The following is a 25,894-nucleotide window of genomic DNA, read 5'->3' on the forward strand; positions in this document are numbered from 1 at the left end:
TCCAGGAACTACTCCTTGCCAGAAGGATAGAAGAGATAGCATGTGCCTTTTCGTTGCTAAATCCGGATTCGGTCTGAGCGGCTAGGACTGAGGATGTCGTTTGCTCATTGTTACAAGACTTCTCTACTGGCTGAGAGTTGGGCACTTTCGGAGTCAGCAGTAGTCGACCAGATACACACAACGGTAGGTGAGAATGGCCATAACAGCCACCCTAGCAACGTCGGCGAAGTGTTCGGTCAACAATAAAACAAACACCTGGACGACATCCACAGCTTTCTGCACTCTACTGTGTCTGACGGACTTGGTTAGGCGTGTGGCTAGCCTGCCTGACAACTGTATGTCTGACACCTGTCGCTTCCCTTTTCGAGCTTCCCCTAAAGTCCATGGTGATAGCGCAGGCAGACCGGGTCAACCGAAAACTGGAGTTGGGGAGCTGCAAGCGGAAGCCAGCTACTACGACTACTAGCACCAAGTCAATTTGTCCAAGGAACCCCTGTGAACACGATGACCTGCAGGCCGGCTATCAATTCTTATCATCCAAGCCCTTTCGATGGGCTGATAGACTCCGGCGGCGCCTCGCCTATCGTGGGAACGCCTTTTGCGATTCGGTCACCCAAAACGACAAGCCTTTCGAAAGCATTGCAATAGTGTGAACGCCAAGGCAGCAGCTGATGCTTTGCTCTCAGCTTGGAGCTATCATTATTATTGATCACTCCGAGTCCCTTACCTACCTATGGAACGGCATTTGGTTAGGCGCAGCGCTGATTATTGCGTAGACTGCAGCACGGGTCTGACCGTTGCTGCCCAAAAGCAAACGTCGGACTTGCAGTGGAGGTCGTGACCGGATCTGGGTCGGATCCATACGCGCTCTAGAGATGGTGACCAGGATTCAGCTCATTAATCAACTTCATCAGCCACAGTCACCTGCACGAGAGGCCAAGAAGTCCCTCGCACCCTCAGTAGTAGACCAATTCGAATCAGTTCTGGAGCATATGCAGAAGATGCTTGCGGAGAGCAGTAATGGTACTATGCCAGTGTTGGGGATTGATCAATCGACTTCCACCCCGCCCCATTACTACGATTCATCAATGAGGTAACCTTCGCCTGTTCCAATGCGCTGGGATCAGATACAGTACCTTAGGTAGATGCAAGTCATCGCCCCGTCAAACCTTTGCTCTTGGCGCACATACGACCAGATGCAGTGTGGCTTGATTGTTTCTTACTGGCTGGTGCAGGTAGGTGGCTTGCAACTTGAACCCCCCTAGACCCTTCAGCCCTGAGCGCGCGTTGTGCGACGCATGCAAACTACTACTTACGCGTTCCTCGCTACAGTAGTTTGTACAGTAGTATTTTGCACATGCAAGCCTTTGACGGGGTTCCGTAACGGGGATCGACAGCAATGAAGTGCGGCTGCTTCGTTTTGGACATATCGTGATATCCTTACTATCCCAGTATTAGAGAAGAAATGTCCCTGGGAGGGTGTGTGGGTGCGGGTGCGGGCAACTTTTGCTCATCAGGAAATACCGGTGAACCATCCCCACGACTCGGAGGACGGAATACTATACTCTCTACTAGAGCCTCATGGGAAAAAGAAAGAGATAAAAAAAGAAGAAAACAAATCGAGCCAGGGTGCTTTCAATATCGCTAGCTACTCGTACTAGTATCTAGAAGCATTGCCAGAAGCATTGCTCAAGTCTATCTTCTGCTTCTGTGCTTTGGAAGTTGCAACACTGCAATGGCCCGCTAGAACTACTCCTGCAATGCATCTCTCGTCAGTGAGGAATGAAGCCCAGAACTTGAACCAGTGCAGCTCAAATCGCCCGACTATAGGCTATGCGCTCATGCTCATGCTCATGCTCATGCCCGTTGCAGTGCCCGTTGCGTTCACCCGGCTATGACTGTATGCTAGTGCCATGTCCCATGATCATGATCAGCATGAAACCCGTAGTCGATAGTCAGTTCTTTGCTCTCCTGCAGTGCAGCCACTGCACATGAATACTACACGGTCCATTCAAACCCCGGACGCCTGCCTTGTGACCACCACCCACTGCATGTTGCGATGCGCTGTCTCGCTGAAGCTCTCGCACGATTCCCCCACACCAAATCACATCCATGCAATCGACGCCAGTAGAACCATGCATTGATCTGGCCTCGGTGTGATCAAGTGACCGATCGAATGGTCCGTGTTTAAACGCCGAACCGAACGCCTTTTTGCGGAATTGAAGGAGAAAAAACAAAAGGCCGAAGAGAAGTAAAAGAAAGAAGCTCCGTAAAATGCAATGCTGGCTCGCTGCTTGAATCATTCGAGTGCCGTTCCGTTGCAGAAACGCGTGACGAGACGAGATCCAGGCTGCAGTGGAATAGGTATCACTAGAAGAGGGTGGGTAGCAAGTACCTAGGAAAGACCCAAACCCACTGGCTGAGTCTGGGTGAAGGATGATTCTTTTGGATTTCCCAGAGAACGTAACGCCGAAAAGAAGAATAGAATCGAAATGAATTAAGAAAACGCCGATGCCGACGCAAGAGAGTTTTTTTTTATTGTTTTTCTGTCTGTTTTTGGTATCTCGAGGGTTTCAAGGCTCTGGAGACCGATTTTGCACTGAAAGTGGGTGTGGGGTGGAACCGAGGAAGAGACAATAAGAATTGCGATTGCCCTGGTGTAGCACTAGTCGATACTGGCAGAGGTCAAGCCACAATCAGAATCCCCTGGAGAAGTCCTGGATCTTGCCGTCGAGAGGATCAAAGCAGGTCTCGCGGGTGAGGTAGCGCACGTCGACATATCTGCGGTTTCTGGTGCCGATCTTTTTCAGCAACGCCTCTTCTTCGAACCCATATGATTCGAGCCACTCCTTCAGCCAGACAGAGTAGTCGTCTTCGCGATCATTGAGCTTGGCTTCTTTACAGAAGTCTTCCGGATTGGGAGGTGGAGGCACAGCTGGCAGTTTGTGGTCTTCCCACTCATCCCTTCCATTTCTATTCTCCCACTCCCAGCCGCGCCGTGCTGAAAGCATTATGTTGCGATTGTGGCGATACTCCTCTTCTGGAGAAACAGGCTTGTTGTACGAGCGAACCTGGAAAATGATCTTGTGCAGATCGCGATAGCCTCCACCGGTGTAAACGTGCTGGATCTCGGGCGCAACCTGAAAATCGTAGCCTCGTTGAGGATTGTAGCCGCGGTCAGTGGCATAGAGTATTGCGTCCATCAGACAGCGGCCAATGCCCTGCTGACGAAACTCGGCCGCGACATAGATCTCTAGTTCGGCAGTGATGGTTTCGACGTAGTCAGGAGCGCCCCAGTCGGTAGCAGCCGCCCAGCCGACGACGTTTTCATCCTTCACCGCGACGTTCTGAACCGGCTGATTTGAATTATTCATCCGACGTCGAAGTGGCTTCTTGCGAGCATTCTTGCGGGTTCGCTCGACAGCAACGATGACCGGGAGACGGTTAGATGTGCACAGTTCGTGACGACCTGCCATGTCTTGGGTAGTAATCTCCCTGAGCTCGGGAGGACGGATGCCGTTGGTAATGTGCCAGTTGTAGATTTTTGTCATGCCAGGAAAATCCGATGCCACGGCCGGTCGAAGGTAGATGTTTGCTTTGAGAGGCGTGATAGGTTTCACCGGCTCCGACGGTTCAGGTTCAGGTTCAGGTACTGGTCCATCTGCAACGGCTTCTGCTTGTTTTGCTTGTTCTGCCTCTGCCGCTTCTTCTTCCTGCTGCTGTATGGCCTGCAACCTTTCCTCCTCGGCTCGCTTGTTGCTGCGTTCCAGATATGCCATTCTCTTGTCAATGAACATCTGAGCAGTTTCGACTCTTGCTTCCTGGTTCTGATTGTCTTGCAGATCGAGCTGAGTCCGAGCTTGAAAATCGGCAGGAATGGTCAAGTCGATTAAGGCTTCCCCAGGCAAGCGTTTTGGAAAGTGACTCTTATCATAGGGATTAAGAACATAGTCCCTCGGAACAAACCCAATTCCATCCGAATGGTTGTTGAGGTTGCAGACTGACTCTGTGGGAAGAATTGCGATGTCCAGGTCGGGTGACTCTTGTGGTGTAGCTTTTTGTCTAGCTGCGCTCAGTTGCTGCAGAGTAAATATTGCGGTTTGCCCGAGCCAGTTGTCGAAATGCTCAATATATTCAGCATTGTTGTTGTAGAATCGTGGTCGGTCCTCCCAGTCAAGAGGTGGTGGGTGAAAGTTGCCATCCCAACCACGGAGGTCGTACTCGGCGACCTCTGGCTTCGTGCTGCGGATGAGTCTGCCGAAACCCATGGGCCTGGTAGAGTCTCCTTCGCTTTCTTCTTCTTCAGAACCTTCTCCATTGCTATCAGGCTTGGTGATGGGTGCCTTCAGCTCTTTAGAAGTAGCCCAGCGGGTCTTTGCATTCGGTGGGGTAACAGGAGCAGCTGTGTGGTTTCCGGCAACATTTGGTGTACCCCAGCCATCGTCAGCGCTGATTTGATGCGAGGCTTGACCAGAAACTCGTCGACCATCCTGATGTTGTGAAGCTTTCTCCGGCGTTGTTGAGAGTGTACCAACCTGCTTCAATAGACGGCCTTGTTTTACTGGAAGAGCAGCCGCCATAGGGTCCAATTCCAAAGGTAACGGCTCATCTTGTTGGTCCTCGGCTGAAGGCAGCGGCTTTCGGAGGTAGTCTAACATGGCAAGGGCGGTCGTTGTGTTGTTAGCATCGGCCTTGCGTCGTATGCGAAGACCAATCTCACGAGTGCCAGCCTTTTGAAGCCGCGCAATGACCTGTTCCGGCGTCTCACCTGCCAGCTTGAGTGTCTCGTACGTCGCAGGCGGTGGTTTTGGTTTCTCCTCTTTTGTGCCCTTGCGCCCACTAGCACCACCATTGGCCCTAGCCGTACCTGGTTGAGATGCTGAGCTGGCATGGTCGGCTGCCTCCATCTTCTCTTTCAAGACCACTTGCCTTGGCTTGTACGGGAGGCCGTTTGGTAGCTTTTCAGTGGTCTTGATTGCCGTGCCCTGAGCTTCTTGGCCGGTAATGACTTTCAATTTATTTTCGGATGAAGCACTCGAATCGTTTTTGGGGGCTGCCACATGGTGGTTCGACTTGTCTGCCGGGAGATCTTCGTTCACCGCAAGGGCTTCTGTAACATTGTTCCTAGTGTCAGGCAAAGTCTTTATCTCATTCACAGGGTTGATGCTAGGCTGTGCAGGAGACTGAGACAGGGCCGACTTCTTACCAGGAACCCAGCCCTGAACGGAGCGGATTGCGCCTGGATGTCCGTAGGCATAAGGATTGAAGACGGGTGGTGTGAATGCTGCAGGCATCGCTGCACCTGCTGAGCGGTCTCCGTCCGTGGATGATGTTTGAAGGGTCTTTGCCTGTGAAATCACGGGGTCCTGTGAAGTCACTGGGGTCTCTGAAGGAACTGGGTTCGTTGTTTCATTAACATGGTTTGTTGACGGCACTTCTGTGTCCACAGGTTGGATAGCCGGCTGCCGACCTTTAGAAGGTGTGTTGGACTTTGATTTGGCGGTGGGATCGCCATAAGCTTTCGGATCGAAGACCATCATCCCGGCGGCTGATGAAGACTACATAAGATGAAGTGTTAGAATGCGAACACGGAATTAATAGTTGAGGGGTTCTTCACCTCTTGTGCCTCACTTTTGGAATTACCTCTTGGCATGGAGATGTCACATCCATGTGAAGACCATTTTCCAGATAGTGAAGACGTCCCAGGGGAGGACGGCTGGCAGCCTATGGGGCTCTGGTCCATAGTGACTGTAAAGTGACTACCCCTCCGCTAGCTTCGTTGGAAATGAATGCTGGGGTTTCAGAATCAGAAATCTTGATCAACTTGTTTGTCTGCTTCAAGGACTGAGTGATGTTATGAAAAATGTCTTAGATGAGAAATGGACGGAGATAGTTCTATAGTATAGACTGCCATCGTCCTATTCAGGTCGACCCAAAGAGGACAAGGCTCGGCGGCCGGGGGGTGATTGTGTTTGAACCAGTGGTTAGACATCTAGCGGGGCAAAATCAGAAGAGAGCAGGGGTACAGGCAAGGACAAACTGAATCAGATGTGAACCAGAACACAGAACTTTACGTAGAGACTCATTGTTGCTCTCAAGGTTTGGATGAGCCAGTGGAAGTCTAATTCTGGCCTGGAAATCCGATGTTCAACGACTATTGTTGCCTGCCTGACGTTGGTTTCCTTATTGATGAACACTGACCGCTGCTTTACAGACACAGTTGCCGCCCTAGTCCCTGTGTTTACCGCCGCCATTTCTGCACAACTGAAGCCTTGTATCAAAGCCGTTCGAGCAGGTACTACAATGGCTGATTGACTGCCTGATACGACCATTATACTTTCCTTCGGGATTGATGGGAGCCCGGGAATAAGACTCGATGTTCTAGCATCTGGCACACTGGCCAGCTCAGCCCACAATGCTTTCCATCCTTCGCAAGGCCCGACTGAAGGACAAGGAAATGCGCATTCTCATGTTGTAGGATAGGAGCGCTCGTTGCCATTGGCCCCTCGAATACTGATCACAGTTGCAGAGGACTTGATAATGCCGGCAAGACTACCATAGTTAAAAAGATTATGAACGAAGATGTCAATACTGTTAGTCCGACGCTGGGCTTTATCATCAAAACAATCGACTTTGGCGGGTGAGGCGAGTTCGTTGAGAACCACATTTGTCTGTTGCTGAGGCTCTTTCTGCAGTTACAAGCTCAATATCTGGGATGTCGGAGGCCAAAAAACAATAAGATCATACTGGCGCAACTACTTTGAAAAGACCGATGCATTAATCTGGGTGGTCGACGCGACAGACCGCCTACGAATAGAAGACTGCAAGGAGGAATTGAAAGGGCTGCTGGTGGAAGAGGTATGTAGAGTGCTTTTCGAAAGGTCCTTCTGCTGACTTGCCGCTTCAAGCGTCTTGCTGGGGCAAGTCTGCTGGTATTTCTCAACAAGATCGACGTGAGCGGGTGCATGGACGTGGCAGAAGTCACCAAAGCACTAGAACTCGAAAAGATCCGGACTCATCATTGGACTGTTGTGCCTTGTAGCGCCATGACAGGAGAAAATCTGGAGAAAGGGTTGGAGTGGGTGGTGCAGGATGCAAAGGATCGTTTGTTCCTGTACTAGAGCATTGCATTATTGTACATCACTCACAAGGAACCTTCTGAAGCACTCGATCTGCTTGTGTTTATGCGTCGAGATTCGAAACAAGCGCCGTCGAATAGAAGCGACCAGGGTCCATGCAAAACACAGGCACAGGCCACAAATTGGCCGTAGGCGAGCTGGGCCGCCGCGCCAGCAGCAGACCACAGGGTCGGCCTAGCCGCGGTGTCTAAGATCGCTTCTCCAGATGCTGCGAAATACAGGTTCATCGCAGAAGGGCGAAGGGAATTATAGATCTTGTAGGAAGTGCAGCTCGGGGAGAGGGAGTCGAAGTTGTCAGTCCTGCGGGAAGACGCGCGCTCCCGTCTTTGCCTCTCGCAACCAACGCAACTGGCACATCCAGAACTGGCGCTGCATCAACATCAACAAAAGCTTCCGAAGACGCCCACTGGCACTACAACACTGTACTAGATCCTTGTTGTCCCATTCCACCACACCTTTCTATCCTTCTAGCCCACTATTGGGACTTTCTCTGATACAGCCAAAACTCTCTCTCTTTTCTGCCTGTCCGTGAAGCGCTCAGCGTCCGCGTCCCAATTCCCCGAATGGTCGAGCCCATCGAGCAATGACTGCGCCATAGACAATTCACCTACTGCGCCCACCGTCAGCAACTCGGCATTTCCCTTGACCATATTCAGCATGGACGCGTCTAACGATGGTTCCGAGTCGGTTGACCAGTTTCTGGCCCGTATTGCTAGCCTGAATTCCAAACAGGGTCTTGAAGAGGCGGAGCGGTCCAAGAAGATGGAGGAGGAAATGCTGCAAGCGAGACGGGAGAGACAAGCGAGACGAGCTGGTGCGTTATAATCGTTGCGATACTTCATCAATGTTCTTGTACCTCTGACTCTGGTAGAACGTGCCCGTTCCCTCTCCCCATCCAAAACCGGGCCTGCACCCTCGCTTCGACACGTAGGAGAAGAGACGCCCAAGCACAATAAACAGATTGAACCCACTGTCGCCCTCACTCCGCCGCTCCAATCGCGAACCCTAGGCCGCGCGGGCTCGATCTCCCCTAAACCAAGGCGACCTTCAGTCTCCGGTGTTGACTTCTCGCGGCCGTTGCCTCCTCTGTCGGCCGATGATCCACGCCCAATTCCCAGTCCTCCTCTAAACGCAACTTCTTTGTCGAGGAGTGGCACACTCTCGTGGAATCAAAGACCATCACCCAGGGGCATCGGCTCAATACGGTCGCGACCGCAGTCTGTGGTCTCGCTTCCCGACGCTAGCGCCGCTCTGAGGTCTCCGACACCAAAACATGAAGAGGACATGTCCAAGAAAGAGATTTCGGCTTCGTTGAGCACAAAAGACCCGTCATGGTTCCGTCAGACTCCAGACCGAGCGGCCATTTCACCTGCATACCGCAAGAATGAAAGTGAAACCAGTGCGTCTCAATTTATGACTCGCAGCATGAGACTTCCCGGGCTCTCTGCAGAAAAGGAGCCTACCGTTGAACGTTGTGAACTGGAAAAAGAGAGAGGAACATTCTCTTCGCCAACTTCACCCGCGAAACATAACCTCTCCATGCTCGATCAGCAACACACGCCTAGTTTCGAGCCCGTGGCCAGGCCACGCCCTGTCTCCATGATCTCGGAAACCCCTTCCAAGTCGCCTGCCCTGGAGCTGCCAGCTTTTAAGCCGTTGGACCTCAACACTCCATTAGACTCAGATGCGGCTACTCTTGGGCGGAATCCTAGCGTTTTATCTCCCTCTGGACGCCCTTTGTCACCAACTAAAGGGTTGGGTGGGTTCGTCCAGAGTGCGATGATGAAGCGGTCGGACAGCGTGAGCAAGAGGTGGAGCGTACAGGCAAATGCTGGCTTGAAGCGGGGAGACTCTATAGCTGCATCGAGGCCTTCGCATCTCTCTGGCGCCTCCGAGTTCAGTCCTGGGCATAGCCGCAATTCATCCAAGGACACACGACCAGGGTGGGACCTCCAGTCATCCCCTCTATCTGGCTCGAGGCCTGTCTCAAGCCACGGAGCGGAGCCCACACTTCCATTCCGGGGCCGGCCTCTTCCAGACCCGGACAATGGGGCATCGAAATCACCCAAGGCCCGGACGGATTATGAACAGCGCGAACGGTCAGATACGCTTGAATCTCTGCGTCGACAGCAAAACATGCGACGAGCGACTCCGCCTCCACCAGAATTACCTCTTGAGCGCAGTCCCTCCAAAACTATGGATCCTCGTCGTTGGAGCCCAACCAAAGCAAGCTGGCTGGAAAGTGCGTTGAATAAACCAGACGTGCCGAAGTTCGCACCAAGCAGACCGGAAACGCCTGCCTGGAAGCTCAACTTGCAGCGTTCAAAGTTCGAGGAACAGACACGTCCTTCTGCTGTCAAGGATGCACCAACGCCCAAGGTTCTCGGTTCGCCACCTCCGGACGCACACCCGAGCAAAGAGGTATCAACTTCGACAATGAGCCCGCCTACTATTGAATCACAGCCAGCCAACTCGCAGGGGGATACTTCGAAGCCTAAGGCTGCCCACAAAAATGTCGTGGGTCCACCGGCTGATTCACTTACCGTGAAGAAAGAAGGCAAGCCCATTGTGCCCTCTAAGCGGAACATTACGCCGGGAAGCCAGAATATACCCCAGAGAGATTCATCTGAAGAGAAACAGCCATCTACCTCAGCTCAGACCAAAGTGACTGAGCCTTCTGAAGGACCTGAAAAGCCGGCTGGCCTTGAATTGAAAATCGAAAGTGAATTGCCTGTTGTGAAACCAAAACCCCGAGAAGAAATCGACAAGCCTGCCGGCGGTGATCTGAAAATCGAGAGTAAATCGCCCATTGTGAAACCAAAACCACGAAGCACAACGGAGATCGACTTCAGAGCTACCCTCAAATCCCGTCAAGCACCATCCACAACAAGCAACGATACCGAGCCGGAGTTCAAAGCAGTCTTTGGTAAACTGAAAAGGGCACAGACCCAGCATTATGTAGCGCCCGATTTGCTGAAAGATAACATCACCCGAGGCAAAGCAGCATTGAATGCCACCGGAGGGCCTCAGAAAACTCAACATGTTGACGAGTTTAAAGAGAGCATTCTACAGAAGAAGGAAGCCATGAAGGCCGGCGGCAGTGCCACGCGTAAGCGACCTGAATCAACAGATTCGAAGGCAAAGCCTGCAGAGGCTGTCCCAGAAGCACTGGCTCGCCGAATGACTCTGCACAAGGCAACGCCCTCAAAGGAGCAGGTGGAAATCAAGACCCCGGCTGGTGCCCCGAACAAGTCGACTAAACCCACTCTACACTCTGAACACCGGACCGACAAGGGAGTTTCACTAGGCACTGAGAGACCTACACCGGCCGTCCATACCAATGCAGGTACAGAGAGGTCGCAGGCAGTGGAAGCGAAAAAACCTGAGGTCGTTCTCACAGCAGCATCGGTCAACAAGCCTGGAAAAGTGTCTGCGCCCCACAGTGTCGAAACTGCTCCCGCTGCGGCTGCGGTCACAACAGAAGCACCGAAGCGCTCTAGTACAGAGCCACGATCTGGATTCAGAGTTCCTGAGAACAGCAAGATCGCCGCTAGGCTCAATCCGGCACTCGCAGGCCTTCTCTCACGCAACGGCAGTCCAAAGCTGCCAGGCGATTCTCCCTTGCCGGACGGTGGTCGAGGGCAAGTGCGCGAGATGCAGCACACCTCCCAGGGAGGCGGCGGGGAAGAGCCTGCAGAGCTGACGCATATGACAAAGGCTCGAGCCAAAGGGCCGAGAAGAAGGGCCCCAAAGGCTAGCATGTCCAAGTCTACGAGGCAAGAAAGCGCCGCACCAGCTGAGAATCGGACCGAGGCCGGGACAGACGGGCAGCCAACTCCGCCAAAACCTTTACCATTGGCAAAAGAGACAATTTCTGTTGACCTGCCTTTACGTCAATCGCGCAGCTTCGTGACTCGGGAAGCGGCAGGCACTGAAGCAGGGGAGAAGACTGAGAAGACTATCGCCAAGCCTGCGCAGGGCGCAGCACTCATTCACGCGACGTCTGAGCCAAATGGACAACAAGTCAAGCCCATCGACATCCTCAAGACTCGCTCCTATACCCAGCCGGCACCAGCTAATGAAACAGAACCGAGTCCCAAGTCAAAGCCGCCCGTTGCTAGCAAGTCTGCGGAGCTTCGAAAAGTTTCGAGTACTATTGGGGGACGTCAGCCGGCTGAAAAGACGAACTCAATGAAACCATCCACTCCCAGGAGTTTCGATGTTCTGACTGACCGACCTTCGGTCGTCTCGTCTCCTCCTGAATCCGATCTTGAAAGAAAAGCTAATACAACCAGCCCGCCGTTTCCGTCTGTCTTGCCGTTGACCCCCAGCAAGTCCAAGATGAACACTCCCAAAGCTTCGAAGCCGTCTACTGGCCCTGAAAAATCAGCGGCGCTTACATCACCAAGCAAAGTGGGCGGTCTCGGTTTGAAATTTGAGTCTCCAGCAGCCAAGAAGTCAACTACGATGCCAGAACTCACACCACCGCCGGAGCCAGATAGACTCCAGTCTCGTCTAGACCGGTCTCCTGGCCCAAACACCTCAGATTCTGGTCTGGCGTCGCAAATCGAGTCCTTTTTCGGCATGTTACCCCGACCGAGTGAGAAGGCGGAATTCGACACACAACAATTCCTTTGCTCACAAAACAGAGCTGCGGACAAAACGAAAACACTCAGTAATCAAATCTGGGAGGTGACTGGTAACGGCAAGAAGACAGCAATGCCACCTCAGCAGGAGCACATCCTATTTGAAGATTGTATGTACCTGTGTGTCCACACCATGCAATCACGGGGCGGCTCGAATGTGGTGGATGTCTATCTGTGGTGCGGGGATGAAGTTCCAGCAGCGGCCATAGAGGACGCCCAGCTTTTCTGCAGGAAGGTCGCCCGCGAAAACAGCACGAAGCTACAGGTAGTAAAACAAGGTAAAGAAAGCTCCGAATTCTTCCAGGCGCTGGGTGGCATTGTCATCGTGCGCAAGAGCAAATCATCCGCACTGTACATGCTTTGTGGTCGGCGACATCTTGGTCATTTGGCGTTTGATGAGGTCGAGTTTGACCCATCTAGTTTATCCTCTGGCCTGCCTTTCTTGATATCTGCCAAATTTGGAAAGCTCTACCTCTGGAAAGGGGCTGGTAGCGATCCGGAAGATGTGGGATGCGCCAGGTTGATTGGCATGGATCTAGGTCTCACAGGCGAGATTGAGGAGATATCCGAAGGTGAAGAACCTTCCAGCTTCTGGGAATCGTTCCCTACCGGAACAAGCAGACGACAAACCGGGCAAGAATCACACCGAAAGGGGCCGTTCCGGGGCCGTCCATCCAAGTTATATCGTGTGGAGCATGACAGACCCAAGTCTTCAGGAGGATTTTGGGGACTGAGGTCGTTATCGCCTCCGAAGCAGACACCAAAGGCGCTGGTTGAAGAGATTGTGCCATTCACTCAGAACGACGTCGACGCCCATCACATCCATATCTTGGATACCTATGCGGAAGTTTATGTGTAAGTACTGTTGTTTGAACTCTTGAGGCCAGACATGCTAACATCGACGTTAGACTGGTCGGTGCATCCGCGAAAAAGCCCTCTGAATTTGTGACGGCCATCCACATCGCCCAAGAGATGGCCGTTCTCTCGCCGTCTGTGCAAGATAGGCCTGTACTGCCGTCATGTTTCGTTGTTTTCGGCGAACCGCCCCAACATATCAAATCGGTCTTTCGGAAATGGACACCTGCACGGACGAGTCCTCAGGCAGGACAGCTATGTGTACGAGTCGAAGAAGTAATGCAGGAATTGGGAATGACGCTGTAAATGACATGGCTTAACGTGGACATGGAGGCTCAACTTGGTTTCAATTAGTGGCGCTCTACAAGCTTGCGTGGCGGAGTCTGCCCGCGTACTTTCAGATCAATCTGTACATCTTGGCTCGTCAGATTTTACGGCAGAAAGCTCGGTCTGGGTTACGATCACGAAAGGAGTTGGTCTCTCACAAAGGATGAGGGGGCATTTGTGGCATTAGATATCACGGTTGACATGGACATGTTGTTTCGCATAACAAGGCGCGATGGCCCTGAGCAGGTACCAGGTCAGCAAACACAAGATTCTTTCCAAGTGAGCCAGCGGGCAGGGTTTGAAGTTCAGCTGTGCCGACAGTCTTGTCGCCCATGCACACAGAGTACTGTGCACATATCTGTTCCAGTAGATTGCCATGTCGTTAATTCGAGGCCAATCAAAGGAGGCCGTATTATGTAATCCAGCCTCGGCAAAGCGCGTCATGATTTTCGTTCGATTCAAGTTGCGAAATCCGGACTACAACTACAACTACATGTATTCCTTGTTCCACCGCTTCATCCATTCCCTCTTCCCTCACGGCGGAAAGCATGTACTGATCATATCACCGAATTTTGGATAGCACCTACGACATGGATTGGGCGGCCCCAAATCTTCCGCAAACCAAACCCAACACCTCGGCCGTATCCGACGGCCCCACCGGCAATATCCATCTTGACCCTCAAGTACAGCGAGAATTGGCCCGTCTGGCCGATTCGATTCCATTCCGGCCGAAAGCGCGGTATTTGCATCATACATGGGCTCAGACCTTCTTCTCCCGGCCAGAACTATACTTCCAACCGGCATCTGTACCAGAGCTGCAGAAGATAGTCACGCTCGCACGAAGGTGCCGCAGACGCCTATGTGTGACCGGGTTCGGACATTCACCCTCTGATCTGACATGCACATCTTCTTGGCTCATCAACCTCGACAATCTCAGCGAGGTGCTAGAAGTTGATGTCGACAATACACCTGGACTTACTCGCTTCCAGGCCGGCATCTCGCTACATAACCTCAACCTTGCACTCGCCAAGCATGGCTATACTCTACCGAACTTGGGCTCCATCGACGTCCAGTCCGTGGCGGGAGTAATATCGACGGGGACGCATGGCTCGAGTCTCAAGCACGGGTTGATATCCGAATCCATCACCTCGTTGACGATTCTGCTATCAAACTCCCAATTAGTCACGTGTTCCGCGACTAAGAACCCGCAACTCTTCAGGGCAGCGCTCCTTTCGCTGGGCTCGCTGGGTGTTATCGTCGAGATTACATTGCAGGCCGTGCCGGACTTCAATGTGTCATGGTCGCAGTCTCTTCATTCCCTTGCATCCGTGCTGGACTCGTGGGACAAAGATCTCTGGACTTCCGAAGAATTCACCCGTGTCTGGTGGCTGCCTTATCTTCGCCGTGCAGTCGTCTGGCGTGGCTCCAAAACCGATGCTCCCACTCGGCCACCAAATACCACCTTTTACGGCGGCGCGGTCGGATATTACGTCTACCACAACCTGCTGTATCTGTCCAACATGGTCCCACGCATTCTTCCCTGGATTGAATGGTTTGTGTTTGGCATGCAGTATGGCTTCAAGCCGGGCAGGTTTGTCATGTCGGCCGTCCAACCTGCCCGGGAAGGGTTGTTGATGGATTGCCTGTACTCGCAGTTTGTGAATGAGTGGGCTCTCCCGCTGTCCAAGGGACCTGAGGCCATTAAGAGACTCTCTGCCTGGATCAACCATGAAGACGAATCTAAACACGGTATCCCAGTTTCCAGTAAAGGAATCTGGGTCCACTGTCCCGTCGAAGTGCGCGTCACCCACACCGCTAGGACCGTGCCTAATGCCTCTGGTGTCAGACCGTATCTCGATCCTACGGTCAAGGATGAACCTACATTGTATCTGAATGCAACCTTGTATCGACCTTATGGTCGTGACCCGCCTTGTCACGAGAGATACTATCAGGCCTTTGAGTACTTGATGGAAGAACTGGGTGGTCGACCTCATTGGGCCAAGAACTTTTTGGCCACCAAGGAGCAGATCGGCGGTATGTACGGTCAAGACATGGTGGAGTTCCTCAAAGTTCGCGACGAGAGTGATCCCGAAGGCATGTTTTTGGGAGAATGGCATAAGAGAACTCTCCCGTTGAGTTTGGGGTCTTGGGAGGGCAACAAAGAGAAACCCAAATTCAGCTTGATGGAAGAGGAAGTTCGTCGATCCAAGAAAGGTCTTGGTTGGGGTTTTGGTGATGGCTTGCTGTGGGAAGGGCGTGTTGTGGATGGATTGAGTGTTCCAAAGGATGATGAGGGTGTCTTTGAAGATAACGCAAAGGCGAGCGATGATGCCCCGAGCCCTCCTGTTACAACGACGAGCGAGGAATCGTTCGATTACATGGCCAAGGGTGAGGCTAGCGTTTACGCGGAAAAATAGGATTGTTGGTCAGGGTCGAATGTCGAGGTGAATATTTGAAGAGTTCGGATGCTCTAAGAGACATGTTGCAGAATTACTGGTCTATGAAAGGTCCGTCTCACGACACTTTATTTCCGGTTCCCTTCTTGGCGTTTCGTTTTGGGATCCATTCCACGGCCAACCCGAACTGGACAACTCGACTCTCGTTTCTTTTCTCCTTTGGCTGTGCAGTGTATCGGGTGGTCATCTGTCTAGACTATGCCTGCGAATCTAGGATGTCGAGTCTCCACTAGGCACCACCATTGAAAATGTCACTGAGTACCAATGAAATTTAACTTCAAATATTAATTAAAGCAATGTATCCAGTGTTTACTAATCCGGCAACTTGCTTCGTACTGACCATCCGGCACCGGCACTACTGGTCTCAATGCCCGCGCAATATCCTTCCGTTCATCTCTGCGAGGATAATAATACTCTGACTGTGCAGTGGTCGAGTGACAAGGCTGTCACCCCTTGAAGTCGAACGTCACGTGATTGATCGGTTTGTCCACGGGGGTGAGATTCTTTACATCTATGTAGCTCGACTGGACTGGTAGACAGGGGCAGTGTGAGTGTAAGTCTGGCTGTGGATATGATTGTATGGTCATCAATACCTAGGTAGTGGAGTTGGGAGCCTGGTTAAAGTATTGTCCCTGGATGGCAGGCAGGGTCGATGGGCGCCACATCCGGGACTTGGGGTTACGACCAAGAGAGGCTGTGACACGGAAGAGCAAAAAAGTCAAGTGGGAACAAACATTTCTAGCGAGAGAGATTTTGAGGAAGTCCAACTGAGTTGAATTACTTGAATCTCAATTGATTCTCTGCAAAGAGGCTAATTCAACCTGTGCATTAGGGCGGGTTGGTCACCTGTCTCTGCAACCACCACACCCAGTCTCCAAGAGTACATCTCCTCCCTTTCTGCAATCATCACCAGCGCCAATCCGAGTCACACATTGGAGCCCCTGCTCGCTTAACTCTCAATCCTTTCGAGAAGAAATGTTCTTCGTCCAGTCGAAGGGTGCGATTGCGGGTGTTTGCCCTCAGACACGGCTGCGGCGGTACCAGCGGCGGCGAGGATATCTAGATGTTTTCTCCGTCAGTTTCAATCATTCATGAATGACAGAAGTGAGGAGGAGAGGTTCCATCTTACGCTGCATCATTCGCCGCAATTGGTGCGGTAGGATCTCCGTGTGCGGTGCCACGTGCAGCCTTGCGACTCTCACGATGAATGTACCAGAGGCCCAGCAATGCACTCAGCATCCAGAAGATTGCAGACAGGAACGAAAAAGCCTCATTTGCCTTCCAACGATTACAGACGCCGCCGCGAGTGATTCCACCCCAGTTGAAAGTATGGCCGCCGCAAGAGGTTCGATCGACATAGTTGACCAGTAGGGCAAATGCCGCGAACCAGGCAAACGACAATAACAGATCGACGGGCCAGTGGATGAAACCGGCTGAGAAGGGAAGAAGCCAGAGAAGCGCAAGAAGAATGGAGATCCCGGCCACAATTTCGATGTAGATGAAGCGTGCGAGAGGTAGGCCGCTGCCGTGGCGGTAGCCGTGGAGGTAGGATCCGACGATGCCAGCGACGACCTGTAGTATACTTTGTTAGATAATGTAGGGGAAAGGAGGGGAACAGCGCCAAACTTACAGCCGCAAAGGCGAGCTGGCCGATGCGCAGCGCAATGGATAGGATTCGTGAGATGACGGGCATCTTGAAGGTTTGGCTTGCTTTCAAGTTGCTTGATGCGTGAAGAGGAGATTGGTCTCGAGAAGAGACGACGGAGAGGGATGAGATGAGATGAATGGGTAGGTGATGAGGGAAGTTGAGGTTGGAAAACAGATCAAGACCAGGGATGACTGACGAACTGATGGTTTTGGGCACTGTGGATGAAATGAATCCAAAGTGAGGCAGGACAGTACTATTAGAGTGACACTGCGCAGACATGGATGCGATCAAGGAAAAGGCGAATCCGACGATTTTCGTCGTTTGCCTACCGGGCGGCCGCCAGCCACCATCACTTACATCTTCCCTGGCACGGCGGTTGATGCTGCCCTGGCACAGCTGTCCTACCTCGATCGCCATATAACGGGTATTTGCTTTCCTCACCGGCTTTTCATTTGTGGATACATATCCGACTGCCTTGTCACGCGGGCAACAGACGCAAACCTGAGCAACATGGCAGAGCATCATTGGAGATGTTGGCGGACGGCCGCGACACTTGCATTTCTGCCCACGAACGAGCCAGCCAACAGCCCAGGGCAGCAATACTAGTACGCGTAGGTATACACATACAATGTCCTTCTTGGAGGCGGAAGACGAAGCTACCTCCTACAAATTGAAGTTGAGGATCTGGCATCTTCTGACGTCATCGCGAGGCTGAGGACGCTACGGTCTCCCAGTCGCGTTGCTCCTTCATTTCGGTGCCTTGTTTCATGTCCAAGCCTTGCCAACTTTACGAATCATTCAATCTTGAAGCGAGTAAATGGAAAAGGAAGCAGAGACGACTGCCGCTCAATGAAGACTCTAATACGCCATAACGCAATGATCATGTGATATTTTGGTAATCGAAAACCCGGATTCATAGTATATGCACCGTCCTGCAGTAGCTGCTCCCCATCGTGTCATTTCCCTGGTAAGTTGTACTCATACATTATTTTTGGTAGAAAAGACAACATAGTCTTTCTTTCTTTTCCTGCCCTGTCCTGCCCTGGCCAGCATTCAGGTTAACGCCCTAGCCGCAGCCTCAACCTCATCCCCAAAATCAAACGACCCCCCAAACAACATCTGCTTATTCTTATCCAGAATAATAGACGAAATCATAAACCCTCGACTCGTGGCATCGATCCATTTCTGCCTCATGCCCCCGCCCGACATGCGGGGATACAGGTCATCGGCGAGCTTGTCCATGTTTTCTGGCCCCGTCGGACCACCCGGCTGAAACGATAAAGCGTGACAGTTTTCGTGCGCATTTTCTGGAAGTAAAGGTAAAATGTACTTTGTGTAGGTTGACATTTCGAAATCGGTCACGTTGAACAGGGTCGGATGGATCTTGGTTCTGTCCGGCGATCCGTCGGGTTTGTAGACCATGGCTGGGTGTGAAAGCAGCGCTCGGAGGAGGGCCGCGTGCTTTTTGCCTTGGTCGAATCTTTCTTGAGGTGATGTAGGGGCCATGGCTTAGGTAGCTTAGCGTTTAAGGACTGGATTTGGTATCGTGAGAGACGAAAGAACCGGAGGTTATGTTGTCGTTTGTATGTGTACTGCAGTAAACTGTGGTACTAGTACAGGATGTTATGTTCGTGAAGTGATAGAAATCTAGGAAAAGAAAGAGGATGCAAACAGACGCAGATAGATGCAGCTGAATAAGAGCGGGCTTTTGGTGGGGTTCAAGGTTGCTTAAAGGGTCCCTCTGTAAGTTTGACACATTCTGAGGACGCATGTTCCTGAAACACGACGCGGTACGCGTAGACGCGTCAAAGTGCGGAGGTGCGCGGACGAAGTTCTACGGCGGAGTTTTAAGTGCCTTACGTTGTTTCTCCGGAGATGCACTGAGTCCGCAAACACATTTGACAAAACTTGCCGAAATGACAACAATACTTCCGAGACGAAGGCCAAAACTGGACCCAAAGGTCACATCCAGGAGAACTTGAATGACTTATTGAGTATATGGTCTCTCCCAACATGATCCCAAATGTAACAATGCTGCCAGGAACCTTCTAAATCTATCTCTAGAAACTCCTTTAAACCACTTCAATTCCGGTCATTCTCGCCGGCAATGACTCCGACCCTGAACCAGACGGCACGGTTTGTCTCTGCTGTTGCTGTTGCTGTGCCTGTTGATTTTGCGTCGTATATCCGCCAGCCTGAGCAGCGACTCCAGTCCCAGCACCGGCACTATCCAAATTCACAGGCTGCTCTGAATCAGGACTATCCACGCTTTGCACGACCAAATCACAGTCCACAATTTTCCTCCGAATAAGATCACCATTGATCCCATCATTCCTATCGAATCTCTCATGGCCTTTCTCGAGAGTCGGCTCAATTCCCGCGGCAACATGCCTCTTTGCGACCCTTTCCCTAGCAACTTCCGGCTCGACATTGACAAAGATCCTAAGATCCAACATACCACTAATATCCCGCCATTTATCCTCGTCTAGAAGCAAGTAATTGCCGTCGAGAAGAACGATCGAGGTATCCGGGGAGATCTCGACATCGTCAGCCTTGGGATCTTTCACGGCATGGTCGAACGACGGCGCGAGGATCGTGGGTCTCCTCGATGGTGGTAACTTTGCAGATTCCGCGAGATGCCTAACAAATTTCAGGATCGCGTCCACGTCGAATGTCCACGGCGCCCCGCGGCGGATATATGCTTCTTCGCGGTTGGGCAGGGTGTCCAGATACGCCCGCGTATAGTGGAATCCATCCATCGGCACGGCTTGTGCTCGACAGCGGTAGGATTCTTTGTTGTGGGAAGCAGAAGAATGTATTCCGTACGTGCCGTTGTTGTCCCCGTTGATCAGTCGGACCACATGGTTGGCAATCGTCGTCTTCCCACATCCAGGTGGCCCAGCGATGCCCACGAGTAGTCTGCCTGGATGCTTTGCGGCGGCTGCTTCACAGATTCGCTCGGCCAGCTGAGCGTATGTTGCGTCCATGCTTGGTAATGTGCTGTAGATAGCGAATGTTGGCGGCTCAAGAGTTTAAGTACTCAGTTTGCTGTTGTAATAAGTCGTGGTCGCGGTGACCGATGTTGTATACCTTTCCTTATTGTCCTGTCGCTTTTCTTGTCGGCTTCTTCTTGAGCACGATATTATAACACCGGATATGAGGGGATCCGGCTTCCCCACGAATTCACCCTCTCTCTATAGATGCAAAGACCGCCGTGCCGAATTTGCCAGCCTTGCTTCAACAAAAAATTCCTCGATTCCTCTTTACTGAAGTGTTTCTTGAAGGCAGCCACGATGTCGACTTTTAAAAGATCTGTATCCTCCCGTCTAGACTTCTTATTGTGTGCCACTGGCAGTACAGTCGATCGCAGCCCACGCTGAGCTGTGGTGGGTCTTGAGCATCATCCCCGGACGACTGTCGCCCGGTCCGGTGATTTTCCGAGTCATTCTCCGCCACCTGGGTTTGTCCCAAACTGTGTGTACCTACATTGCAATAACACTTGGGCAAGCTCCCTTTCGGTATCCTTGGATCACATGGCTCCGAAGATGATGCACGCACCAAACATACTAGTAGACTATATGCTGTAAGTCGACCAGTTTGAAGGTGGTGCATGTGGGGAGATTCAATTTATGCCGGGGTTCGGCATCGCAAGGCTGAATAAATTATTCGTAGGGCTGCGCATTCTGCGAAGACCGGCCAGATTCAGTCCGGTCAGTCACATTGGGCCATCTTGACGTCCCACGAACCAGGGATATATACTAAAATAAATATGGGATAATCCATACGTGCCTTTGGGTCCTTCAGACAGACTGTGACCATTCGCCATTTCACCAAATAATGCCACCAGGACATCTGTTCCGGGCAAAAGTCCCATGCAAAGCCGCAATCGACCGGCCTTTAGCGACATGCAGCTCAACGAGCGTAGTTGGCCAACCAAGCCAGATTTTGGGAAAGTGCCCGACGGTGGGACCGCCGCTGTTGCAACCATGATGCCGATTCTCATGAGAACATGGCAACCGACCTTGAACCGAAAACAGTCATCGCTGATTCTGCAATAACATACATCGCCGGTGGATCATCCCCTCATGTGCGCTGATATGGGCACAGCTTAAGCCATGCTCCGATGGCAGCAATGGCACAATGACAAATCTTCTTTCTCACGGTCATCGCAGCGGGTTGTGCAATGCATGACGAGATCTGACACAAGTGCATGTCCCTAAAACCCATGGGAGAGTGCGAACACCATCTCTCAACCATTCCGACCACTACCCGATTATGACTGCTTGTTCTGCCAATTTTCATCCTCTGGTTGTATGTCCGCGGGCATATGTCGGATCGCACCCGAAAGTCCAGAGAGATACAGGATCGCTGGACCCCGACAATGCCATGCACCTTCCGAGAGATGACTTTCTGTTGGCGATGAGTTTGGCTTGAACACCTGCAAAAATGCTTCCCCTTGCGGCCACGTCGTACTCCAACCAGGTCACATGTGCCGCCCCCTCCCTCACTCTCGAATTTCTCGCTACAATCACTGCTTACTTTCAACAAACCAAGCAGTGGCCTGCTCCATAATGCTCTTGCCGCCCGTTTCAATCACATCCCCATGGCACGGAATGATCCTGTCATAATCCCAGCGTCGGATCCTCTTCGCTGATTCGGCGAACCCTGGCCTATCTTTCCCGCCCGCTGCATACCACAGGAATCTCTTCTGCCATATCAAATTCCCTTGAGTATTCATCAGGCTTGCAAACAGCTTAGTCAAGATACCTGAGCGAGGATCTTCTGCCGCTTTCGAGTATTGCTCAGTAGCTGGGAGATTGAACAACATGTCGGCCTCAATCAACGTTCGACTGGGCTTGTGCAGGAAGACAAGCTCTTTGTTGGAATGAGAGTGGAAATACTCGTAATCAAACTCCTCGTCGAATTCCGGGCTGATGCGCATATCGCGTTTGTTCTTGGCTGTGAAAATATGATGGAACCTGATTCCCTTTGTGTCTGGATTTCCCTCTCTCTTTTCGGGCAAGCCCTCCACGCCGACGACTTCTGCTTCAGGATATTCTTTTGCCCAGGGAGTGACGAAGATGTGATGTTCGATATCAGGGGCAACAATGTATTTTATTGGGCCCATGGTCCTGACTTTAGACTTTACATCGGAGGTGAGGGCTACCGGCGAGAAGACTGCAATGTTTCCAGTTTGCAGCTTGACCAGGGTGGCGCGGCCGCCAACCTTGATGAGCCCGAATCGAGCGAAAGGAACACTGAGAGTGGTGATGTTAGGGGTTATGTCGCGAATCACCATCACCTTCGCAGGGTCAGAAGGGGTGGTCATTGCGAAGGTCCCAAGCGCCTGCAAGAACAAAGAGAAGGACACTGTGGACTGAGGATAGTGTGTGACTATAAAGGTCGATGGAGTAATCAAAACTGCTTTGTGGAAGTATGAAGGTTGCACCGAAGGGCTGCGTGAACGGTGGTTATATATGGACGCCTTGCTTGGTCACCTAGACGGTATCTCAAATTATTCCTCACCTCTCCGAGTGGCTTGCACATGAAACCCATACAATGGGCCTCTTGATTCGGGACGAGTGCCACGCGCAATTCAAGTTATGCACAATCGTCACGACCCGAGATATCGAGACAAGTGCATTCAGAGTGACGTCCCGCGACATGGCGAATCGCCGGGTCCACAACTGCCTGCGCTAATTCTTTTGCCAATCGCGGCGTCGTGTTGTAAGGAGCTTTGGCCCTCGAACTGTCATGATCCTTGCCGCGAGGTGAGCATCCACCCCGGGACAAACCCGACGCCTAGTGCCCGACGTTTCTCGTCCTGTAACTCAGCAAGCTGCCAAACTTCATGGGGGCTGTAGTCTGGATCGCTGTGTCTGTGGTCGATGGGAGATGCTTGCAGATGGCTCGTTGCCCGGAAGGGTCACGAAGTGTCCAGCTAACCAGGTAGGTAAGGTAGGGCTCTGATGGGAGGATAGGGGACCAAGGAGTAACGACAGCGAATGCTCTCCGCCTGCGCCAGTCAGGTATATATGCATAAAGGGGCAACCTTTCGCTCAATAATGCCTTGATTGCAGCAATCTGGGCAGGGCTTCGAGATCAATCAAGAAGACCGAATGGTAAGAAAATGGAAGCCGTTGTGTAACGAGACCGCGCAGGCTTGAGCTGCAGTGGAGGGATATGATGCACTGGCAGTGTGTGAGTGGCAGCGTTCAAGTTGCAGGCTCCCAAGCGAACTTGAAGTGCAGTGATCAAAAAGTGACGCTGCCACTCGACCACTGCAACTGAACGTCTTCAAGGCAGCAATTGCGCTTGTTTTCCTGTGCAACCTGCAGGCAGCCATTCCTCGACGTATAAGAACGCACCGCAATCCTCAATGCGCATCCTTATTTCCATCACGTCCAAGCCTGGTCTTCTACGTACAAGCATCACCATGGCCGCGGACACTGAAGCTGAAACTGACACAATCCCCGTCCTTCCTCATGATGCCGAATGCCGACCGATTGTCACCGTGAAAGAGGAACCTGCCGACCAGCAAGACAAGCAGAGCCATCAGGTACCAGTACGACAAACAAGTCCCGGTCTGTTCAATTTCACACTGGCCTTTGCTAACTTCCCACAGAACTCGAATACAATGGCAGACTCTCCCGCCCAGTCTTCGAAGGCCAAACTCAAACCATGGGATGCAATAGATCTCGAGCACGTCAAGAAATGGGCTTCGACCTACGGAGTCCCTATTGGCCTTCAACTCCTCTCCCTGCTATGTTTCTTTGCGATCCTCCTTCCGTACGCCGCCTACGCCTCGAAGAAGAAGAAAGACAAGCACCAAACCTGCACGACCATTGCTCAACGTCTCTACGAGACCAATCTCGCCCGATGTGATGCCAATGCCGCAGGAAGTTTCAGCCTTCCTGGTGGTACCGTTGGATTCAACTGGTTGGAGATCACGGGGATAGCGGCTGCGAGTGCAATCTGGCACTTCTTGACTTGGTACCTCCAACGAGAAGTGGCTGCTGGTAGAATCCATTTCTCCAAGAACAGAGGTCAGAAGTGATCGTATGAGAAATGAAATGGGGTGCTATCTGCAAGGGGCAGACCAGCAAATGTTGTGTTCAAGTTCTTCCGGCGGTCAATAAAGCGACCGCAATGCAACGCCAGAACGCTTGCATCTGAAGTATGGCTCTATGTATCAATGGTTCCCAAAATCCAACCATGATCAGTCATTATCTTTACGCCTGTAGAAACAATTTTCATCGTAGATCGCCCGCGACTGTTCCGTCATAATTCCCACGACGAGTTGTCATCCAGTAACCCACTGCCAGCACAAACGGATCTTCGTCCTTCCTCAAATCGACGTACGAGGTTTCGATACACTTCGTCATCTGGCCCAGGACGGGCTAGATCCTCCTCTTCAAAGATCACATATGCAGCATTTCCCGAGGAAATTTCGGCATTGGGCCCTTCTTCTGGTTCTGCACGACCAGCAGTAGCAGTCATAGCCAACCTTCTCATCTCTTTCCGAGGGCTGTGGAGGGCCTTCTTGGTCAGCAGCAGAACATCCGGGTTGCCGCCAGATGCCGGATTGAGCGGGGCCCAAGGATCTCTGGGGTTGCTGGACCCCAAGGCACCATCTAGTGCCGCCCCGTCGAGCATTAGTCCAGGGGTCCGCAGGTATAATGCCTGTTCATAATCCCATCGTTTCCACTGCAGCTCACCCAGAAGCTGCGCTCTTACATCCAATCCTGGACGGATGTGGACAGGACGATATACGAGATCGTACAAGTCTTGCACGTCACGCATGAAGCTCAGCGCAGACGTTTGAAGGGATGAGGTGCCTGATTCCCAGGTGGATGGATATAAAAGCACGATCGAAGGTTGGGTCGGCAATTGAGAGGAAGATCTGTGTTGTTTGGCAAACAGAAGTGCGGCACATAGGTCGGATGGTTCAAGAAGTGCAAAAATGTAAGCGAGACGTTGAGGAGGACCAGCAGAGTCCGTTCTCTGATCAGACTCTTTGGAAGCTGGCGCAACGTCACTTGGTTCGGCAAGGAGAACTTGGTCGGGTCTCTCAAGAATGGGAACTTGTATGGATTCCCCGACGTTTCCAGTTCCGTCTGGGCTTTGAGCGTCTAACACTGGGAGAGTCGTCTCATCTTCTTTGTCCTCGAAGATCCCGAACGTTGTCTGGTTGTCCGGGGTTCGGAATTGGGGTGGTAGCGTCGGCACAGGTTTTGGTTCGGGAGGTTGGCGTATTGCTTCTCGCAATGCTGTAACGGTTTGTTGTTGCAGGACATATCCGGACAAAAAAAGCAAAAACGTAAATAGACACACGATACTGCTCGATATTACAACCGAGACTGCAGATGAAGTGAGGAGCACCATGTCGGCGCAAGGATCAGGCCGTGACCCAAGTGCCGATGCGGCGGTGCTCAGTGGTCCGGACGAGGGCGCGGTCACGGACAGCCCTCTCTGGGATTCGGATATTGGTACAAGGTATGGTACAGTATATTAGAGTTTTGACTCTCCTCTGGTACTGCAGAAGATAGATCGACCTGGTGTATCCAAGACTCTGTATAGGGTTCGTGGTTGGTCAACAGCCGGAGTTGAGTATCGTCCTGCAGCACTTGTCCGGATGTTTACATTTCCGTTGCAGCGGGCAACCGTCGGACTTGGCGCCATGACGTCGCGGAGAAATTGAACTTTTGTTGCGCGCAGAGGAACACGAGAACACTACACGAGATAATCATGATGAAAGGCAACATCCTCGACGAGTAAGACAGAACAACTTGTATCTGTCGCGAAGAGTCCCTCATAGGACGC

At 52.0% G+C, this 25,894-nt stretch overlaps 10 protein-coding genes across 10 annotated transcripts; 4 read left to right on the plus strand and 6 right to left on the minus strand.

Moving 5' to 3' along the window:
* Positions 1–1,619: 1,619 nt before the first annotated feature.
* HMPREF1120_02278 (uncharacterized protein) lies at positions 1,620–6,131 on the minus strand. The gene is made up of 2 exons (XM_009156315.1): positions 5,618–6,131; positions 1,620–5,558 (listed from the first exon to the last, which is right to left on the minus strand). Exons 1-2 carry the CDS (start codon positions 5,741–5,743, stop codon positions 2,697–2,699), a joined length of 2,988 nt encoding a protein of 995 aa, XP_009154563.1. The 5' UTR covers positions 5,744–6,131; the 3' UTR covers positions 1,620–2,696.
* A 284-nt stretch (positions 6,132–6,415) lies between these two features.
* Positions 6,416–7,121, plus strand: HMPREF1120_02279 (ADP-ribosylation factor-like protein 2; the record flags this gene model as incomplete). Its single annotated transcript, XM_009156316.1, has 4 exons — positions 6,416–6,474; positions 6,530–6,640; positions 6,696–6,858; positions 6,909–7,121. 4 exons carry the CDS (start codon positions 6,416–6,418, stop codon positions 7,119–7,121), a joined length of 546 nt encoding a protein of 181 aa, XP_009154564.1.
* Positions 7,122–7,796: 675 nt separating this feature from the next.
* On the plus strand, positions 7,797–12,946 carry HMPREF1120_02280 (uncharacterized protein; the record flags this gene model as incomplete). Its single annotated transcript, XM_009156317.1, has 3 exons — positions 7,797–7,953; positions 8,011–12,640; positions 12,694–12,946. 3 exons carry the CDS (start codon positions 7,797–7,799, stop codon positions 12,944–12,946), a joined length of 5,040 nt encoding a protein of 1,679 aa, XP_009154565.1.
* A 611-nt stretch (positions 12,947–13,557) lies between these two features.
* HMPREF1120_02281 (D-arabinono-1,4-lactone oxidase) lies at positions 13,558–15,384 on the plus strand (the record flags this gene model as incomplete). The annotated part of the gene is made up of 1 exon (XM_009156318.1): positions 13,558–15,384. The coding sequence occupies one exon, from the start codon at positions 13,558–13,560 to the stop codon at positions 15,382–15,384; it is 1,827 nt and encodes a 608-aa protein (XP_009154566.1).
* A 788-nt stretch (positions 15,385–16,172) lies between these two features.
* HMPREF1120_02282 (uncharacterized protein) lies at positions 16,173–17,705 on the minus strand. The gene is made up of 3 exons (XM_009156319.1): positions 17,054–17,705; positions 16,553–16,995; positions 16,173–16,482 (listed from the first exon to the last, which is right to left on the minus strand). The coding sequence occupies exons 1-3, from the start codon at positions 17,594–17,596 to the stop codon at positions 16,443–16,445; spliced, it is 1,026 nt and encodes a 341-aa protein (XP_009154567.1). The 5' UTR covers positions 17,597–17,705; the 3' UTR covers positions 16,173–16,442.
* Positions 17,706–17,911: 206 nt separating this feature from the next.
* Positions 17,912–18,819, minus strand: HMPREF1120_02283 (uncharacterized protein). Its single transcript, XM_009156320.1, has one exon. The coding sequence runs from the start codon at positions 18,575–18,577 to the stop codon at positions 18,125–18,127; it is 453 nt and encodes a 150-aa protein (XP_009154568.1). The 5' UTR covers positions 18,578–18,819; the 3' UTR covers positions 17,912–18,124.
* Positions 18,820–19,143: 324 nt separating this feature from the next.
* On the minus strand, positions 19,144–20,058 carry HMPREF1120_02284 (L-iditol 2-dehydrogenase; the record flags this gene model as incomplete). The annotated part of the gene is made up of 1 exon (XM_009156321.1): positions 19,144–20,058. The coding sequence occupies one exon, from the start codon at positions 20,056–20,058 to the stop codon at positions 19,144–19,146; it is 915 nt and encodes a 304-aa protein (XP_009154569.1).
* Positions 20,059–21,599: 1,541 nt separating this feature from the next.
* Positions 21,600–22,400, minus strand: HMPREF1120_02285 (uncharacterized protein; the record flags this gene model as incomplete). The annotated part of the gene is made up of 1 exon (XM_009156322.1): positions 21,600–22,400. One exon carries the CDS (start codon positions 22,398–22,400, stop codon positions 21,600–21,602), a length of 801 nt encoding a protein of 266 aa, XP_009154570.1.
* Positions 22,401–23,507: 1,107 nt separating this feature from the next.
* Positions 23,508–24,128, plus strand: HMPREF1120_02286 (uncharacterized protein; the record flags this gene model as incomplete). The annotated part of the gene is made up of 2 exons (XM_009156323.1): positions 23,508–23,636; positions 23,697–24,128. 2 exons carry the CDS (start codon positions 23,508–23,510, stop codon positions 24,126–24,128), a joined length of 561 nt encoding a protein of 186 aa, XP_009154571.1.
* Positions 24,129–24,352: 224 nt separating this feature from the next.
* HMPREF1120_02287 (uncharacterized protein) lies at positions 24,353–25,456 on the minus strand (the record flags this gene model as incomplete). The annotated part of the gene is made up of 1 exon (XM_009156324.1): positions 24,353–25,456. The coding sequence occupies one exon, from the start codon at positions 25,454–25,456 to the stop codon at positions 24,353–24,355; it is 1,104 nt and encodes a 367-aa protein (XP_009154572.1).
* Between the last annotated feature and the right edge of the window lie 438 nt (positions 25,457–25,894).

Source organism: Exophiala dermatitidis, assembly GCF_000230625.1.
Source record: "Exophiala dermatitidis NIH/UT8656 unplaced genomic scaffold supercont1.2, whole genome shotgun sequence".
Taxonomy (NCBI): domain Eukaryota; kingdom Fungi; phylum Ascomycota; class Eurotiomycetes; order Chaetothyriales; family Herpotrichiellaceae; genus Exophiala; species Exophiala dermatitidis.

Bases quoted from the DNA above. Each gene is read 5' to 3' on its own strand.
- HMPREF1120_02278 (XM_009156315.1), bottom strand. From the start codon at position 5,743: ATGGACCAGAGCCCCATAGGCTGCCAGCCGTCCTCCCCTGGGACGTCT. The intron at 5,559-5,617 runs GTGAAGAACCCC...CATCTTATGTAG, and splicing joins CCAAAAGTGAGGCACAAGAG to TCTTCATCAGCCGCCGGGAT.
- HMPREF1120_02282 (XM_009156319.1), bottom strand. From the start codon at position 17,596: ATGATGCTCTGCCATGTTGCTCAGGTTTGCGTCTGTTGCCCGCGTGAC. The intron at 16,996-17,053 runs GTAAGTTTGGCG...AGTATACTACAG, and splicing joins GCCAGCTCGCCTTTGCGGCT to GTCGTCGCTGGCATCGTCGG. The intron at 16,483-16,552 runs GTAAGATGGAAC...GAAAACATCTAG, and splicing joins ATTGCGGCGAATGATGCAGC to ATATCCTCGCCGCCGCTGGT.
- HMPREF1120_02283 (XM_009156320.1), bottom strand. From the start codon at position 18,577: ATGGCCCCTACATCACCTCAAGAAAGATTCGACCAAGGCAAAAAGCAC.